The 19,309-nt window shown below is 35.7% G+C and overlaps 1 protein-coding gene and 1 pseudogene across 1 annotated transcript; both read left to right on the forward strand.

Moving 5' to 3' along the window:
• The first annotated feature begins 8,892 nt into the window (after positions 1-8,892).
• Positions 8,893-9,894, forward strand: LOC118582593 (olfactory receptor 5M8-like). Its single transcript, XM_036185587.1, has one exon. It carries the CDS (start codon positions 8,893-8,895, stop codon positions 9,832-9,834), a length of 942 nt encoding a protein of 313 aa, XP_036041480.1. The 3' UTR covers positions 9,835-9,894.
• Positions 9,895-18,160: 8,266 nt separating this feature from the next.
• On the forward strand, positions 18,161-19,086 carry LOC118582594 (annotated as a pseudogene).
• The last annotated feature ends 223 nt before the right edge of the window (positions 19,087-19,309 follow it).

Raw genomic sequence — 19,309 nt, forward strand, 5'->3', positions numbered from 1 at the left:
CTCTTACTTGGCACCTTCAGCCTCAATCCCTGACAGTCACCTACTTCTTCCTACTTGTAAGAATCCCTTTCAAAACCAATAAAAGAAAGCAACCTCCCCAAGACAACAAAACAAATAAACAAATGAACATCAACAAAAGAAACACTTTCAGCAGAAACACTTCTCTGTCAAAGTAGAATCCCAGAGCTTCCATGTGGTTCTCTCGTTAAATATTAACCTATTTCTTTAAAGATTTGCCTGTTTATATTATGTGTGTGATGTTTTTCCTCTCTCTCTCTCTCTCTCTCTCTCTCTCTCTCTCTCTCTCTCTCTCCCTCTGTGTGTGTGTGTGTGTGTGTGTGTGTGTGTGTGTGTGTGTGTGTGTGTGTGTATCCCATGTGTGCCTGTTGCATTGGAGATCAGAAGAGGGTATCAAATCCCTAGGAACTACAGGCAGTGGTAAGCTGCTGTGTCCTGTGGGAGGGCAGCTGGTGCTCTTAACTGCTGTGCCATCTCTCCAGATCTAGAAAGTTTTTGAAATTATTATTTAATTCCAACATTTCTTTTCTTCCTTTCCTCTCTCTATTGTAGAGGTGTTTATAGATAAACACACACATACACACAATAACATACAGGAATATATATATATATATACACACACACACACACATACAAATACACACACACACACACACACACACACACACACACACACACACACACACACACACACACACACACACACACACACACACAACATGCATTTACATTGGCAGTGAAGGCTAGGAGGAACATAAAATCTCCTGTATCTGGAGTTACAGTTAGTTGTTAGTCACCATGTAGGTGCTGAGAACTTACCTCAGGTCCTCTTTAAGACTAAAATGTCTTTTCAACTGGTGAGCCACCTTCCCAGATCCTAAATATTGAGCCTTGAGTCAAGCAAAGAAGGATTTCCACAAAACATTATGGGTATCTCGTGTCCTATGAACATTTTTTTTGGGTAGAATTAACCAGTGACATTTCACACTCCTTGAGCCAAGTATCTTTCACACCTTTCCTCATTTCTCTTTTACTATTCTATCTTTTTTAGGATGTACCAAATATTTGATATTTGTGCCACAGTGTAGTTACTATCCACTTTTGTTTGGTACCATGAGTACAGTGATTCATACTTTTAGAATGAAACATCGTCCTTCTTTTGTAAGTATTTTTGTGCTAAAGAAAGCAAGTTTTTTTATGTTGTATTTCTTGTAACTTTTCTGTTCTATTGTCTAAGCAAAGATAGCAAATGTCTACTAAGTATCTTCATAAGGTGTGCATTGCTCCTAGGGGTTTGTGAGAAGTCTCAGATCATTTAGTTTTGTAACGATTGTAACCTTGTAAGGAGAATAAATACAGACAGTACCATGTTCTGGGTGCTATAACACAAGGCTGTCCAAGTGCTTATGCAGTGGAAGACATGTCAATTCCTTCTCAGTAAACTGAAGCCCACTCTATGACTAAGACACGAACTTGTTATGCTTCACCACCAGGCAGGAATTGGAGCGTCAATTTGGAACCACATTTGTTGATTTGGATATCAATGGAAAAGAGAGAGCCACACAATGTCCTTATTCCTGTCAACAGAATTGCTTTTCAAAGTTTTCTTTATATCTGAATGTTTATTTCTGTTCAATGATACACATAGAATGACATTTTCAGATTATTATTTGTATATTAAGCTATAAAATTATCTATGCTCCATGGTATAATTTAAATATCTTTACTTTGATTGTCATATTTTTTACATTCAGAAAAAACACACATATGAAAAATGATTTTTAAATATTAACTAGATTGTCAGATCCTCCTTAAAAATGTGCACACATTGGTAGCTAAACATGCCTTTAACCTTGCAAACCAAGTCCCTTTATTATTCCTACTTTTTCAGATTTCAGGCTCTATGTATGCCTCTATACTTACATTATAAAGACACAAATTAAGGTTCACTAATAATGGTATATATAGCATTATAGTCTTAACATAGTTTTCATGTCAGGTATTTTCATGGAACTATTTGACCTGTGAAAACATTTGCACATATCCATACAATTCATGACATCTATTTATTTGTGTGTGTGTTAGGGGGCAACTTGCAGGAGTTTATTCCTTCTTAACATTCCTGTTGAATCACACTCACCTGGTCATTTGCCTTCCAAAGTGATTCATATTTATCTGGATGCTATGGTCAATGTGTACTATGAACTGAACTATGAAATTTCCTCATTGTTTTCTCTAGAGCCAGTAGTGGAGAGAATCATTGTGTTTCACCACCTGTCAGACCAAATACAACTGGATTTTAACAGACCATGTTGTCATCCAGAATGTGCTGAGGAGTCTAGAGAAGACCCAGGGACACATTTTATCAAAATACAGGGTTCTCTCTACTTGGTTGGCCATAAAACTTGCTGGAAGTTTAATCCTACCAAAAAAATATTAAGAAGTAATGTGATCTTAATGAAGGAATCATTAGTAAAACTAAAAATGTATGTGGTTTATGTGCTTGTCATTTTTGAGTTGCCAAATAAACAGAAGTTTAAAAAAGTATTATTATTACAACACCGAATATGATGGTGAATTTTATGTCTAGAATGGGTTATCTAAGGAGGGAAAACCAACTCTAAATGTAGGTAGCACCTTTCCCTAGGCTGGGATCCAAGAATGAAAGAAAGGAGAAAGTGACCTGAGCATCTACATTTATCTTGCTGTTTCCTATCTCTGGACACAAGTTAATCAAATGCCTCAAACTCCTAGTGCCATGCCTTTAACAGCATCAGTTGAAAGTAAAAGCCACAATGAACTGCATTCTCTGGATAAACCACAATAATTGATTTGTGTTATATTTATTAGGAATTGATCACAACAGCAAGAGTAGCAGGTACAAGATCTTTAGCAGTGGGAAGAATCTCCACAGTGGTTCTCTTACTTGTGAAGCAAGAATAACAGAAAAAAAAATAATTTTTATTTTGTGAACAAAGACTGAAAAAAGTCTGAATCCTTCTAATATTGTTATTTATTTTTTAAAATTTCATGCTTGAATACAATCACATATGATCATATCCACCTCCAGTTCCTTCCACGCTATATACCAATACACACACTTTCATCTTCGCTTGTTTCTGAATAGTAGTGAGTTCAGTTAGAGATGCCTATGTGTATATGGGTGTGAGAAATCCACCGGAGCATGGGAATCCAACCATTTGCCATAACCTCCATGAAGAAATGATTCTCCACCCTCCAGCAACAATCCATTGCCATCAGCTCTTTAGTAAGTTAGGGGACCTGGAGAGCATCTGTAGCAGAATTTTTCTCTGGATTGATCACCAGTAGGTCTTGTGTAGGTAACAAGGCTCCTGTGAGGTCAAAGTTTCAATAAAATGTTATGTCCAGGAGGGAACATTGCATTTATCTGCACACTTTCCCACTTTCTGGATTTTTATTTGTGACACTATTTCCAGGAAACCTAAAAGGTCACCATGGCCTTTCAGTTGGTCAGAACTAATTTAGGTTAAGTGACTAGAGAAGCCTCAAATCATAGTAAATTCTTCTTGTGTTTATCCCAGTTATGGGATGCAAAATTATAACAGACAGGTGACTGTCAGTTTCAATAGATCTAGAATAACCTAGAAGATAGACCCACGGGCATGTTTGTGAGGTAATTTCTAGATGGGGTTAACTGAGGTGAGGAGACTAGCCTTAACTATAGGGATCATTCATTATCTGTGGGTTAGGGTCCTATCCTGAATAAAATTGAAGAAGCAAGAACACTCACATTCCTCTCTCTCTGCTTTCAGATTGGTGGCTCAATATGATTAATGACTTCCCTTTCCATACTATGAGGAAAATTTGACTCAACAGTAAGTCAAAACAAACCCTTGCCCTCTGACATTACTTTGTCAGGTAGTGATTATGGCAGTCAAAAACAATAAATACAGTATCTTAACAGATAGCTAACCCCCACATTTATCATTTATGAATTTTGGGTAAGAGATAAATTTGTAATAGTTTATAAAAACTAATATTCTAAATAATTTAATGTGTTTATCTTGAGGAGACAACAGCTGAACTGGGTAGTGAAATATGGGTGTAAATTTTCAAGTATGAGGAATAAGGTCAAAAATACATGAAGTGCATTAAGGATGACTTGATTGATCCACAAATCATACATTAGAATGAAAGAAAAGATGATTGAGACAGGATGAGATAAGAAGGACATGGAATGTTATATGTATATATTTCCTCTTCATCTGTTTAGCATAAATGAGAAATCACATACATGTTTTAATCTAAGCAATAATGGTAGGATAATGTTCTTTGAGTTATTTTTTTAGATATGAATGAGGCTAAAAAATTCTGTAAAGAGAAATGTTTTTGTTTCCAAAGAGAGCACCAATGACTGTAGGCTGTCAGCCATCATCTATCTAGCATATGAAGTCTTCTTCCTAAGGTCATTTTTATTCTTTTTCAAGATCTCTACTTCTGTGCTTCCACTAAGTTTCCAAGGAATTCCCACTATAACTTAAGCTTAATACTTCCATATTTTAATAGACACAGATATTTGCATGATTTTGAACTGGAACTTACCAGGGATAGATGGCTGTGTTTATTGTTATACTTTAAAAGTGAGGAACCTAGAAAAATAGCTTATAACAGTGGTTCTCAACTTTCCCAATGCTGAGACCCTTCAATACAGTTCCTCATGTTGTGGTGACCCCAATCATAAGTTTATTTTCATTGTTGCTTCATAACTGTGATTTTGCTACTATTGTGAATTGTAATATAAATATCTGATATGCAAATGGTCATAGGTGACCCTGTGAAAAAGTCACTTGGCTCCCAAATGGGTCACAACTAACAGGTTGAGAACCACTGGCTTAGAAAACCAGAACTACTCTGTGGGGCAAAAATACTTTCTTTGGTTTGAGTGTTTTGTCTAGATGTAATTGTGTAATTTTTTTTAAAATTCATTTTAGTGGATGTTTACCTATGAAATGGAAAGAACTCACTCCGTCCTATATGCTTTCCTTTTTCAGCCAGTGCATCTAATAGCTTTTGCAACAGAAAAAAAAATGATTATTTTTTAATAGCTTAGCTCCTTCATTAAATGGTTTGAAGATACATATAAGATCTTTAATGAGTTTCCATTATTATTAGTCTTGTAAAGAGTGTTATGTATGCTGGTTATGAAATTAAGGTGCTGTACTAGACATATATATTAAGAACACATAACCTCTGTGAAATTCAGTGACTATGAAATGTATAGCATGGCTTAGGAAAACAACAAATTTAAGAAATTTCCTCAATTAATTGAACTTGTTCAATTTTTTTCCATTTTCATTCACTTGTTCTTACATTTTCCTAAACACTTAACATTATAAAACAAGAAAACAAAAACAAGAAGCTAAAATTGCCTCAGAATGGCAATTTTGAAAGGAACTTGTATTTCCTGCACTTGTTCTGGTTGTTTGATGATACAGTGCCAGCTCATGCAGGACAGTGGTCATAACATCCTAACCAAGACAGAGGGAGTCCCTGAAGAGATGATTTAGTTCTTCCTAATCCCAAGATTAAAACTACCTGAGCTGTCTTCTGGGACTTATAATTGGGGGGATTGTTGACTGCAGTTATTTTCTATTTTTAATGTTGTAGGGAAAGGAAGTCTACTTTATAACTATAAGAAACATCTTCCTCAGTTATTAGTCTTGAAGGCCCATATGTTTTCCCTACTTCCATAGATATTTGCAAGTAAGTCATTAGAAAATAGCCAAAGTGTGGCTTTATGAGTTACTTTGTTTTTCGTGGAATACAAGCATTTATTGACAGAAGTAATTATGGCTAGATAACTACTATATAATCATGTTTATTTCCATGTATCTATGTGTAAGTATAGTACTGAAGCTCAAGATCTGGGAATGTTTGTTACAAATATTAAACAAACAGTCATAAGCCAAGGAGAAGATTGTGAATTCAAGGTCAGCCTGTATTATGTAGAGAGACCGTTTCTAAATAAATAAGTGCTGAAATAAAATTTATATCTATTTATCATCATCATCATCTATCTATCATATATATGTGAGAGAAAGGAAAGGAGGAGGAGGAGGAGGAGGAGGAGGAGGAGGAGGAGGAGAAGGAGGAGAAGAAGAAGAAGAAGAAGAAGAAGAAGAAGAAGAAGAAGAAGAAGAAGAAGAAGAAAGAAAGAAAGAAAGAAAGAAAGAAAGAAAGAAAGCAAGAAACTAAAAAAGCTAAAAATCCCTATAAGGGTTTTGTAGACTTTACATATTGTTAGATCATAAAATACTTTGTAAACTATTAAAATCCTACAACAGCATTATTAAACAAGGAAATCAGATTCTTAGAAATTTGTCAACAACTACAGCAATATATATATATATATATATCACACCTGCAATGTTGGTAAAATGTTTTTAGTTGCTAAAATGATTTGAGTTTGTGAGATGAGTGCAGTACTGTGGCTACTGCACATATTTTGAATAGAATGATGTTTAAAGATGTGAGTCATCTCAAAACACACTGATGAACCTTTGTAAAGTCATTTCACTTTCCTAACCTCATGAACATACATGCACACATAATGAAATAATTCAAACCTGTACACTGTATGTCTGCACATATGGACACATGTATATTTACACATGTTATGTTGTGTGCATATATACACTATACATTGTCAAAGTAAGTTTTCAGAATAATTGGCAAGGAGAGAGAGGAAAACTCAGTATTATAAAGATGATGGCTCTTATTATGTAAACATTTCTTAGTTTGCAAAATACCTCAATTTGTACATAAACAAAAATATGCCTAGAAGTAAGATTAGGAACTAGAAATAGATTAGTAGCTCAAAATTTTATGGAAATATGTATAGCAGGTTTCATGGGTCATTTCAGAGAAAAAAGAAAGTGGAGACAAGTTATAGAACAAAAAGAGATGTAAGAGGAAACAGGCAAGACTGATGAACCTGGGTATTAATTGTCGAAGAACAGCATGTGAAGAGTCTTTGTAGTTCATGAGTAGATGGGCATTTAAAGAACGAATGTTTTCAATGTTTCAGTTGCAACATTTATTCTTCTTGTGTCAAATAAATGCACACACACACACACACACACACACACACACACACACACACGTGTATATATATCTTTCACCTGTTTTCCATAATTTTTGTTAGGGACATTTTGTATTTCTAGAAGTCCAATATGCTAGCCATTGTGCAACAGAGCCACATCATTTTGTATTTCTAAATGTCATAATGCAAAGCCGGTTTCAGACAGTTTAAAAAGGTCTCCAGAGTTAGACTTCAGGGGGATAAGAGGATTGCCAGAACACTATTTTATACTATATATTTTATGTACAACCTATGAGGGATTAAGTAAATAATAACAAAAGTAATCATTTCATAGTGTTTTATCTGAATTACAGTCAGTTCTATTGACATCATGAACTTCAGTCCTGCAGTGCTTATACTAGTTACATAATAAGATGAATTCCTGCTGAAGCAAAGCAAAGTAACAACCACTAGGGAAAAATTTGAAGAGTATTTCTCCTTTTTATAAAGTTCTGAGCTAGTTACACTCAGTGGAGAATGCAGATTATCTGATTCACTTGGCCTGCCCCATTTGCTCTCTGAAGAGTCTTCCTAGGCCTTGTAATAGAGGATGAATCAGGATCATGTTTCCATCACAACCAGAGAAAGGCAAGAAAATACCTTAGCCTATGTCATGGAGGAGTAGATTACAATTGCACACTGAGTTTTATTCTGTTAGTCAGATCTCAGTAGGAAACCCAATTTGAAATTAAATAAAAATGAAGAATTGCCATTTGTGTGTGTGTGTGTGTTTGCTTGTTTTAGTTTTGTTTTCCTTTCCCCGTGAGCTATTTTTTTTTAAAGATCAGCTCTTACTTTGAGAAGCAATATGTGTATGATTATGGGGTAAAATTGAATGATTCACCCAGAGTCTGAAATCCCAGACTGTGATTTGAGTGATTGCTAGGCATCCATCTGCATTCCCAACTGCAGATGATCATCCTACACCAAGTCATTTTTATATCCCAATCTAGGTCTGATATTTGAATAATTAGCCTGTATAATATTTACTGAGTTAACTGAAAAAGTACTATGAAACTTTCCAAAACCATTAATGTAGGATTTATAATTAATTGTTCACTTTAAAAGTATTTTTCTCTAATTAGAACATATAACATACTGACCTTTTATACTTTATAAAGAATTAAGATTGTTTTAATTTAAGTAACCTTCATATACATGGCATAAATATATTACATGTCTTGGTCTAGAGTCAATGCTATCAGGCAATGTCTTACCATTATTCCTACTCTGAATAAAATTACCTGGAAAATTAAATGTCATAAGTAGCAAAAATCATTTGTCTATTTACAATGACTGGAAAAAAATCTTAGAACTAGATATTGATATAAAGTTTAAAACTAAAATATAAAGTGAAGAAATGGTGTTAGGTAAGAATTCTGATTTAGACTAAGAATATTTATAGTTCAAGAGAAAAATATTAAATAATTAAAAGATTACTCTATTAAATAGATTAAGAATCAGTAGTCAATGTGTTTTTTAAACAGTTTGGAGTCTACTGAGATAGAGGAAAAAAGGTGATAGAAAAAGAAAAGAAAAAATGAAAAAGGAAAATGAAAACATTTCTGTAGAGCTGGGAGAGGGAGAGGTTGAAGGCAGCCACAACAAACATGGAACTGCTTTTTGCAGTATGTGTCAGGGCAAGCCAACTTAATCAGTGAGTCAGCACAGAAGGAGAAACTATTTAAATGTTGGCATGCCACAGCATGTCTGTTCTAACGTAAAGTTTCCATTTCTTCTTGCAGGCCATCATGAAGAGAAACTTCACCTCTGTGACAGAGTTCATCCTCTTGGGACTTACCAGCCAGGTGGAGCTTCAGATCCTCTTTTTTGTGGTGTTTCTGGTGGTGTATGTGGTCACAGTGGCAGGCAACCTGGGCATGATCATGCTCATCCAGGCCAATGCTAGGCTTCACACTCCCATGTACTTTTTCCTAAGCCACTTATCCTTTGTGAATATGTGCTTCTCCTCCAACGTGACTCCAAAGATGCTCCAGATTTGCCTTTCGGAGAAGAAAACTATTTCTTACCCTGCATGCTTGGTCCAGTGTTACCTCTTCATTGCCTTGGTCCATGTTGAGTTCTACATCCTGGCTCTGATGGCCTTTGATAGGTACATGGCTATTTGCAACCCTCTGCTTTATGGTAGCAAGATGTCCAGGAGTGTATGCACATCCCTTGTCACAGTGCCTTATGTGTACGGGGCACTCACTGGTCTGATGGAGACCATGTGGACTTACAATCTTGCTTTCTGTGGCCACAATAAAATCAACCACTTCTACTGTGCTGACCCACCACTGATTAAGTTGGCTTGCTCTGACACTTACCACAAAGAAACCTCCATGTTAGTTGTGGCTGGCTTCAACCTCTCCCTCTCCCTGCTCATCATTCTCACTTCCTATCTGTATATTTTTCCTGCTATCCTGAGGATCAATGCAACAGAAGGCAAGCGCAAGGCTTTCTCCACCTGTGGCTCCCATTTGACAGCTGTTATCATATTCTACGCAACTCTTTTTTTCATGTACCTCAGACCCACCTCCAAAGAATCTGTGGAACAAGGCAAGATGGTTGCTGTGTTCTATACCACTGTCATCCCCATGTTGAACCCCATGATTTACAGCCTTAGGAACAAAGATGTGAAAGAAGCAATAAGAAAAGAACTGTCAGCATTTTCAAAAAGAGCATTTTTCTGAAAAAGAACCATTTTTCTTTTGCATTCTTGGCAGTTTTCCTAGGTATTATTATTTTTTAAGTTGCAGGCAATGAAAGAGTGACAATAAATTAGAGTGTTGTAAGACAATAGGGAGCAGGGGATTGAATAAGTTTAATTCTTTTCTAAAATGCAAACATACATTTTGATTATAAAATTTCACATAACTGCATTTGTCTCTCTTTTTGCTCCACACTTATTTTATGTTCTTTGCACTTACTGCACAAGGAAGTTTTATCTTTCACCCCCCTGGATTTGTGGCTACTTCTGGAAGAGGAATTACATTGGAATTCGAATGTGTCACTTCTCTCTTAACTCCACTCATTGTTTTCTCTCTAGTGTCTCATTTGTCCTTTGCCATGATGACTATCAATATTTTCAATCTTGGCTGATTGGTCATAAGATATGGCATAGGATTCTAAGACACACACTAGTAAGGAAGGGTGCCTTTAGTTTGTAGGAGAGTTGCTGTCTTTTGAGTGTGCTTGTTTCTACAACACAAAATGATCCTTATTGATGGGCTGATTGTTAAACACCACAGATTCAAACATTTTGTGTTCTGGAAGAATTTTTCTATGCATTTATACAAATGGATGAATTTAGTTCAACTTAATTTTAAAATTATTGGTGAATAAAGATACATATAATTCCCTGCAGTTTCCCCTTCCTCCTTTCCTCCCAGGTCCTCCCCCTCTGTTCCATGTCACTTCCTTCCCTGTTCCTGTTTAGGGAAGGACAGTTTTCTGATGAGTTTCAACAAAACATGGCATATCAAGTTGTAGTAAGACTAAGCAATATATATATATATATATATGTTTAAATGTCAAATACTCTTATAAAATGAGTATAAATGTCTGTTTTGTTTCTACTTCACCCTTAATTCTTTACACAGAATAACTTATCTTCATTTCTTTGAAGAATTAGCCCATTTTGAACCATGATTTACTTCTACTTATTTTTAACATGAACTTGATTTTTTTCTTTTTTCTTTCTTTCTTTCTTTCTTTCTTTCTTTCTTTCTTTCTTTCTTTCTTTCTTTCTTTTTTTTTTGAGACAGGGTTTCTCTGTGTGGCTTTGCTCCCTTCCTGGAACTAACTTGGTATCCCAGGCTGGCCTTGAACTCACAGAGATCCACCTGGTTCTACCTCCCGAGTGCTGGAATTAAAGGCATGCACCACCACCACCTGGCTAATTTTTTCTTTTTTCTTTCTTTTTTTTTCTAACTTGATTTAGTAGTATCTTTTTATTAAACTTAAGTGTTAGTGTTTTTTAATAATTCCTTCACTCTTGCCCTGCAGCAATTCCTTTTTATTTTGCAATAGAATGTTTGAGTATTTCTTTTAATTAAAACTAATTTTATTATGGATATGTAATAATTATGTCTTTGAAATAATACTCTGAAAACAAGCAGCAACTATATTCATTGTGACCACATTGTGGACTAAATTCATGATATGATTGCAATTTTTGAATAATTTGATCCACGTGAATATAAAAATTGTTTCTAGTTGGATTAATTTTTTGTTTTGTTTTATCTTTGTAATTACTTTACCCCAAGTTTCCACTGAACTATACAATTTCCATTACAGGTTCCAACGCAATGAGTAATCAGTGGTCCTACCTAAAATTATGTGCTTTTTGCAAGTTGTTAATGTGAAGAAAGTGATTTATACCATTTGTCTAAAGAATTTCCTGTAGTGACTACTGAGAAAGGAGGAATCATTCCACAGGATGAGCCCCTAATTGGTTCGCCAATATCAAGTGATCAACCCTGAACACACAACACTAAATGAACTCAGGAGTTGGTATTTATGTATTTATTCATGCATATATATTGATATTTATGCATATACATACATATGACACACATGATATATATAATCCATAATATATATATATATATAATACAGAAATACATAAATACACACACATATATGTATGTATATATACATAATAAGTGCATACGTGTATATATATATATATATATATATATATATATATGCAATAATTAAATAAAATGGGGCCATGAATTTGGGAGTGAGTTGAGTTGGGAAGGGGCTGGGAGCACTTAGCGGGAGGAAGTGAGGAAATAATATAAGTATACTTTAACTAAATGAAAATGAAATGTAAAAGAATTTCATCCTTCAATTTATATTAATGTTAATGCAATATATGACAAATTTCAATTCATCAACAAATAGAACAGAAACAGTCATTTGCTGAGTGTGTAAATCTGACAGGTAGACACATAAACAAACCTGTTTTTTTTAAACCCTCAGACACTGACAAGAGCAACAGAGAAAGTAAAGAGGTTGGCATGGTGGCATGGTAGAGAATGGCTTGAAAGCCCCAAGGCTCCGGCTGACATGCTTCTGTTAAGAGGTAGTAAGGACTCTGGGCCAGGGTGACAGTGAGATACTGCCTAAACATCTGAGATGTATGGCTGTGGTTGCTTTGGTGTCTGTATACAATATCTGAGGTCATCAAGTTGTACTGTCAGAAAGTTTATTCTGGTTATAGATTTAGACGATGCAGTCTGTGATTGACAAAGCTCTTTTTAAGACTCTTTAAGACAGCACATCTTGGCAGAGAACATATCAGGAGTCAATCATCTCTCAGAGGAAATTGAAAGGTGAGAGTTGCGTCATAATATTCTTTCAAGGGCAAATGTCTGGAACTTCATTGAACTCCCTCTATACTCTGTCTCTTAAAGTTCATGTCCTCTCCTTGATTTCACTGTCTGGGGAATGAACCATTAAAAACACCAGATCAATGGCAATATCAGCAGGCATGTTAGCACTGAAGGGGGGAGATTTTGGGTGGTCTCCCCCCTATAAAAAGAACTATAGAAACTGTTGACTACTGGAAGGAGAATTAATTAGCCTTTCCCTGTAATGAACTCCCTTATTGCCTGTCCAATGCAGAGTGGACACAAACAACAAAAACAGACTCAGTATATAATATATACTACATATACATCATATATAATAATATGATGATCAAAAATGTTAACAACTTGAGAGTAGGGGAGAAGGGAAAGGGAGGAAAAAGCAATGTAATTCTATTTCAATTAAAAACATAATAAAATTAAAGAATATAGCTATACCCTACCAAAGTTTTTCTCTGTTAAAATGCCAACTGAATTCTTCAGTACTGCTTTCAAAGTGTTTGCAAGGGCTTTTCTTCCACAGCATGCATTATTATTTGATGAAAATGATATTTTATTCCATTAATTGTCAACATCCATTGAAGAATTAAGCTGTGTTTTGGAGAAATAAAATTAATCTTTCAAAACAAAAGAAGCTCAAAGTTAACAAATCATGTGGTTGTATAAAATGGCTCCTACATTAGTCTTTCATTACATGTGTGCTTGTGAGTGCTTCTATGTACGTGTATTTGTGCATGCTAGTATGCATGTGCACGAGGAGACCAGAGGTCAGTCTCAGGTATTGTTTTGCAGGTGCTGTCTATCATTTTTTTCTGGGATAGGCCTTCTCACTGGACAAAATATGACACAGTGTGCTAAATTTACTCTCCAGTGGGTCTAAGGGATCCACTCATCTTTGTCTTTTACAGCTATGAGATACAAATTATTGCAACCTTGATTTTTAAACAATGTGGCTTTTGAGGACTGATCTCAGGTCCTCATGAATGCAAGCAAGTCCTTAACCATCTGAGATACTGCATCAGTCCCATTACCTTCTTTTAAAGAATCTATTTCTTATTAGAAAAAAATGGGGAAACAGATTTCACTAATAGTAAATATACTGGATTTGCTTATTATGAAGTACTGCTTATTAAAATATATATGCTGCCAAATGGTTCAATTCTGGTATCAGCACATGGGAAACTATGGCCTTTATCATGGATGCAACATATCCATCAAGATTCACAGAAAACATTTTAAAATAAGAAGGGAAAAATCTGTTAGCATAGCCTTAACATTCTAATTCTACTGAGAGTTGTTCATCTCTTGAGGTTACTTTTCTGATATGCAGATAGAGTGTGTAATATGGAACATTTTAACTGAATCTTCTGGGTCCTTCTGTAAGGTATACATGACAGGCAGTTTAGGTTCTTATAAATGTGTCCGAGTTACTCATTGATGCTGACAGATACAATGATCTTGAGAACATTCATATTTCATGTACAGGTAGGTTCATCACACAGCTTATCTGTACTTGCTTACTTTTCAGCAAAACCAGTCTAAAGTGTCAGCCCTCTGGACTGTCGTTAAAATGCTGAGGAAAAAGAGACTATCTTGTTGAGGATCTTCTGTGGAGGATGTGTACAGAGAGGAGTCATAGGAGGACAGGGAATGGATATGATTTAAATAACCACGTTCACATATCCAATCACCAAGAGACAAATGAAAATTTTAAATGGGAGGGTTGGATAAACTTCTCAGGCATAATGGGAGTGTGTTGTGGATGGCTCTTTAGGTCTGCTTCTCCAATCTAAGGATGAGAATTTGTTTGGGACAGAAATAAACTAGGCAAACCACGAGTAACCTGTCAGAGTGTTATCAAGCAGTAATTAAGAAGTATGCTTCTTTTATATTGTGGTTCTTTCAAACTTGTGCTAATATTAATTTATCTGTCTGTCTTTCTGTCACATATACACAAATCAGAACTGAGCTTATATACAGTAGTAGCATTTGTAGGATATCAGTAACATAATGTTCAAAGTTGAATGACGTTTTTGTTCACATTACATTAAGAAGTGTCAAAAAGCCTTGAACTCACAGAGATCCGCCTGGCTCTGCCTCTCAAGTGCTGAGATTAAAGGCATGCACTACTACCAGGCTACCCAGTAAGTTCCAGGAAAAGGCACAAAGCTACACAGAGAAACCCTGTCTCAAAAACAAAAAAGTGCCAAAACAAAAAACAAAAAAACATGGGACCTTAAAATAATCAAACAAAAAAACATGTTTTCTCTTCATCTTAATTGTTTAGATTTAGCCTGGAGAAAATCTGAGACACCATTTTGTATAAATCTCTGCTCTGTCAGAGACTGAATTCTGCAGATGCCTCTAAGAGCTGGCAGCTTCAAGCATTAGCTCTGACACTTTGTACAGCGACGGCCTGATTTGATATGCACCAGGGTGTTTCCCAGAATTATCAAATAAGGAAATTCTCAAACTCTTAGGCACCTGTTCCTATACCAAACCACAGGTAAAGATGTAGGCAGGTTTCATCAAGGCGTCAGTAATTTAATCTCTTGTTTCCAGTTCAAACTGGTCTTTGAACAAAACTAAATTTTGAAGGCTCATTGGAGCCCAAGATGTTTCATTTGTCTTGACATACTGATACATTCAGTAGTTAGATAATAGTAACCTGTTATCATCACTTTCTTTTAACTTAATTTGTTTCTGAAAATCATTCCTTTCATATGATATACTCTGATTACAGTTTCCCCTCCCAAACTCCTCCCAGACCCTCACTACCTCCCCAGCCACCTAACTCTGTACCTTTTCTCTCTCTTTAGCTACAAATGGCCAAAAAATCAAAGCAAATCAGAATTTTTAAACAGCAAATAAAAAATAATAAAAAGCACAACACACACATTTTCTTTTCTTTTATTTCATGTATTGATTTGCCTTAAGTAAAAAAGGAGCAAATAAAAACAGTTTCTGTCCACCACAAGGAAACCCATAGAATCAGCTAATCTGGGGTCAGAGACTGAACCACCAACCAGAAAACATGCATGGGACTGACCTGCCCACTTTGTTCACATGTTGCAGTTGTGTGGCTTAGTCTTCTTGTGGGACTCCTAACAGAGGGAGCAGGGTCTGTCTCTGACTCTGTTACTTGCCTTTGGAACCCTTTCCTCCTACTGGTGGCTTCAACCATCCTTAACAGGGGAGGAGATGTCTAGTCTTTCTGCAACTTGATATGCCATGGCTAGGCAATATACATGGGAGATCTGAACTTTTCTGAATAGAAAGAAGCAAGAGTGGATGGGGAGGAGATTGAGGGGAGGAACTGAGAGGAGTGGAGAGAGATGTGAGGGGACTGTGATGGTGTTGGGAAAAAAACTAGTTAATTAATTAATAAAAAATTTTAAAAAGCTCATATAAACATAAGAAGTTCAGTAGTAAATAAACCAGTGATATCCTACAAAGTATGAAATATTATTAAAATACTTTCAATGTACCTGAATTGAGCAGATAGACAAGATAAACAATTTTATCAGCTATAAATGTGTAGCATGGTCAATTATTTGGAAAAGGTCAAAAGGATTAATGTATATCTTCTGGTGAAGTAAAGATGTATTAAAAGACTTGTCTTGATTTCTTTCTTCTATGAATTCAGTTTTAAAATCCATCTATTAGTCTTTTATAGTTTGCTAATTACTGCCTATAGTGTACTTTTTATTGACTTCAACCATTCGAAACATAAGAAGAAAATAAATACTTATTTTTTCTATCTCTGTCACTCACCCATCACATAAATTCTCATCAGAAGTGGGAGGAATTGATGGAACATGAAGTGTGGGGTGGAAGAAGGGGAGGAGAACAGATTCTAAATGAGTAGGAAAATGATTTCTTTACACAAGAAATACACTATTAATGATTGTTACTGGTGCATGGAAGGAGATCCAGTGAGTTTTCTGGAAAACATTAAAATAAACAAAGTAAGTAGTTAAATATGGCTTTAAAGTTAACTTAGCTTTAAACACAATGATATTCAATTTATATTGTTAGGAAAGATAATGCCATTTGCATACACTGAAGTTAGAGAGCAATATTAGATTAAATGATGGATTGGCGGCAGTAAATTAACCTGTGGGTAGGGAGCTCAATGCAAGGTTAATAGTAGGGACGTAGCAGAAGTGATTACTGATCTACTAAGGAGAGGTGATGATTTATAAATCAGTATTGCTTAACAACGCTCAGTGTTACACTGTTTTAAACACTTATTCTCATTGCTTGTGTCTTATTTAGTCCTCCATAAAAACATTATTTTAAGAGAAAGAAATAAACTTCAGAGGGAATGTCCTTTAATCTTATATAGTCAGAAATAGAAGCTCCTTTACTACACAGTCCACAGATTTCTGTAGCTTGCTGGTACAGTTTAGAAATGCCATTAATCTAAATTCTAAACACTTATTAGTGAATAGTAATTAGGGACACTCAATTCCATTTTATCTTTCTTTTGAGTTTACAGTATGATCAAAACATTTCTCACTTTCCTTTCCTCCCTCCAATCCCTCACATATACCAGTACCTCTCCACTTTCCTTCAAATCCATGGCCTCTTCATTCACTAAGTGTGATTGCATATATGTATATTTTTGTTACTCAGAGTTCTAACTGAAATAAAAGAAGGCAGGCTGAGCAGGCACACACCTTTAATCCCAGCACTGGGAAGGTAGAGCCGGGTAGATCTCTGTGAGTTCGAGGCCAGCCTGGGCTATCAAGTGAGTTCCAGGAAAGGCGCAAAGCTACACAGGGAAACCCTGTCTCAAACCCCCGCCCCCCCCCAAAAAAAATGAAAGAAGGCAAAGATTGATTAAAAACAGTTACCTTTTTAAGTTCCAAAATTTAAAATTAAGAGAGCAAATTAAACTTGGGGTGATTCTCATGGATTGGTTTATAATGGAGACATGACGGACAAATATTCAATGTCTTAGGGTTCTTTAAAAAATAAAGTTATGCCAGGCAGCAGTGGCACACGCCTGTAATCCCAGCACTTGGAGGCAGAGCCAGGCGGATCTCTGTGAGTTCGAGGCCAGCCTGGGCTACCAAGTGAGTTCCAGGAAAGGCACAAAGCTACACACAGAAACCCTGTCTTGTAATAAATAAATAAATAAATAAATAAATAAATAAATAAATAGATAGATAGATAGATAAATAAATAAATAAATAGATTTACTACTTAAAGACCTAATAGAGGTCAGGTCTATATTTTACTCTCATTTTGCAATATCTTTTGTTGCATTTCTAAGGTATGGCTAAACTCTATATAAATCACAGAATTAGAATATATAGATATATAGATATGTAAAATGTTTGTTCTAAGCAAGTAAAACCGAACATTGTGATTATAGTATTTTATGATCTTCTAGTGTAAAAAATATAATGTATGTATATATGTATGTATGTATGCATGCATTGCACAAAATACTATGAAATATAGCATATGCAAGAGAAGAGAGATAAAGGCATCAGTGCTCTATGAAGAAAATGAGTTAGGAAAATGTTATATCAACACAAATGTCTGGATTGTCTGTATTCCACATGTGTACTTACTGCTTTATTTCTTTTATTAAATTGAATCCTTTTGTCTCTGGATGAGATTTAAGAAAATGCCCAGTTTCACTGATGTAACAGAATATATCCTTCTAGGGTTGACTAGTCGTCCTGAGCTGCAGCTCCTCTTTTTTATAGTTTTGTTGATGGTCTTCATTGTCACTCTGCTTGGCAACATTGGGATGATCGTATTAATCAGGATCAGCCCTCAGCTCAGCAGACCCATGTATTTATTCCTCGGTCACCTGTCTTTTGAAGATGTGTGGTTCTCTTCTAATGTCACCCCTAAATGTTGGAAAATCTAGTGTCTGAAGTGAAACCATCTCCTACCCTGGGTATGTAGTGCAGTGTTTCTTCTTCATTGCCTTTGTCCATGTGGAAGTCTTCATCCTGGCAGTGATGGCATTTGACAGGTACATGGCAATTGGCAGCCAGCACTCTGCTCTTTAGCAGCAGAATGTCTTGGACTGTGTGTATATGACTGATCTCCTTCCCTTACATCTATGGCTTCTTTATCAGTTTAATCTCTACATTGTGGACTCATGGTTTGTACTTCTGTGGGAACATTGAGATTTACCACTTCTACTGTGCAGACCCAGCTCTCATCAAGATGGACTGTGCTGGGACCTTCATTAAAGAAAACACCATGTGCACCTTAGCGGGTCTCAACTTCTCTTACTCCTTACTGGTTATTATTGTCTCTTATATATTCATCCTTATTGCCATCATAAAGTTGCATTCTGCAGAAGGAAGGAGAAAAGCCTTTTCCACATGTGGCTCCCAGTTTAGAGCTGTCACCATATTTTATGGAGCCCTTTTCTTCATGTATTCAGAAGCCCAACTGAGGAATCTGTGGAGCAGGGGAAAATGGTAGCTGTGTTTTACACCATAGTTATTCCTATGTTGAATCCCATGTCTTAGGAACAAGGATGTCAAAGAAGCCATGAGCAAGGCCATCACTAGAGCATTTTCAGAAAAATAGAAGATTAAACTGTACAATGATACTTAATGTTCATAAGAAAACATTTTTGATGGCATTGAATTTATTTTTATTTTCATTAAGTATAAAATTTTGTTTGTGAATCTTTAAAATAATAGTTGCTATTCTTTGATGTTTTTATACATTTATTTCATGTTAAAAATAGAAAAACAGTGCAGAGGCTAGAAAAGCATGCTGAAAAGGGCTCTGGGTCATGACATATAAG

The sequence above is a fragment of the Onychomys torridus genome, chromosome 4, assembly GCF_903995425.1.
Source record: "Onychomys torridus chromosome 4, mOncTor1.1, whole genome shotgun sequence".
Taxonomy (NCBI): domain Eukaryota; kingdom Metazoa; phylum Chordata; class Mammalia; order Rodentia; family Cricetidae; genus Onychomys; species Onychomys torridus.

Bases quoted from the DNA above. Each gene is read 5' to 3' on its own strand.
- LOC118582593 (XM_036185587.1), top strand. From the start codon at position 8,893: ATGAAGAGAAACTTCACCTCTGTGACAGAGTTCATCCTCTTGGGACTT.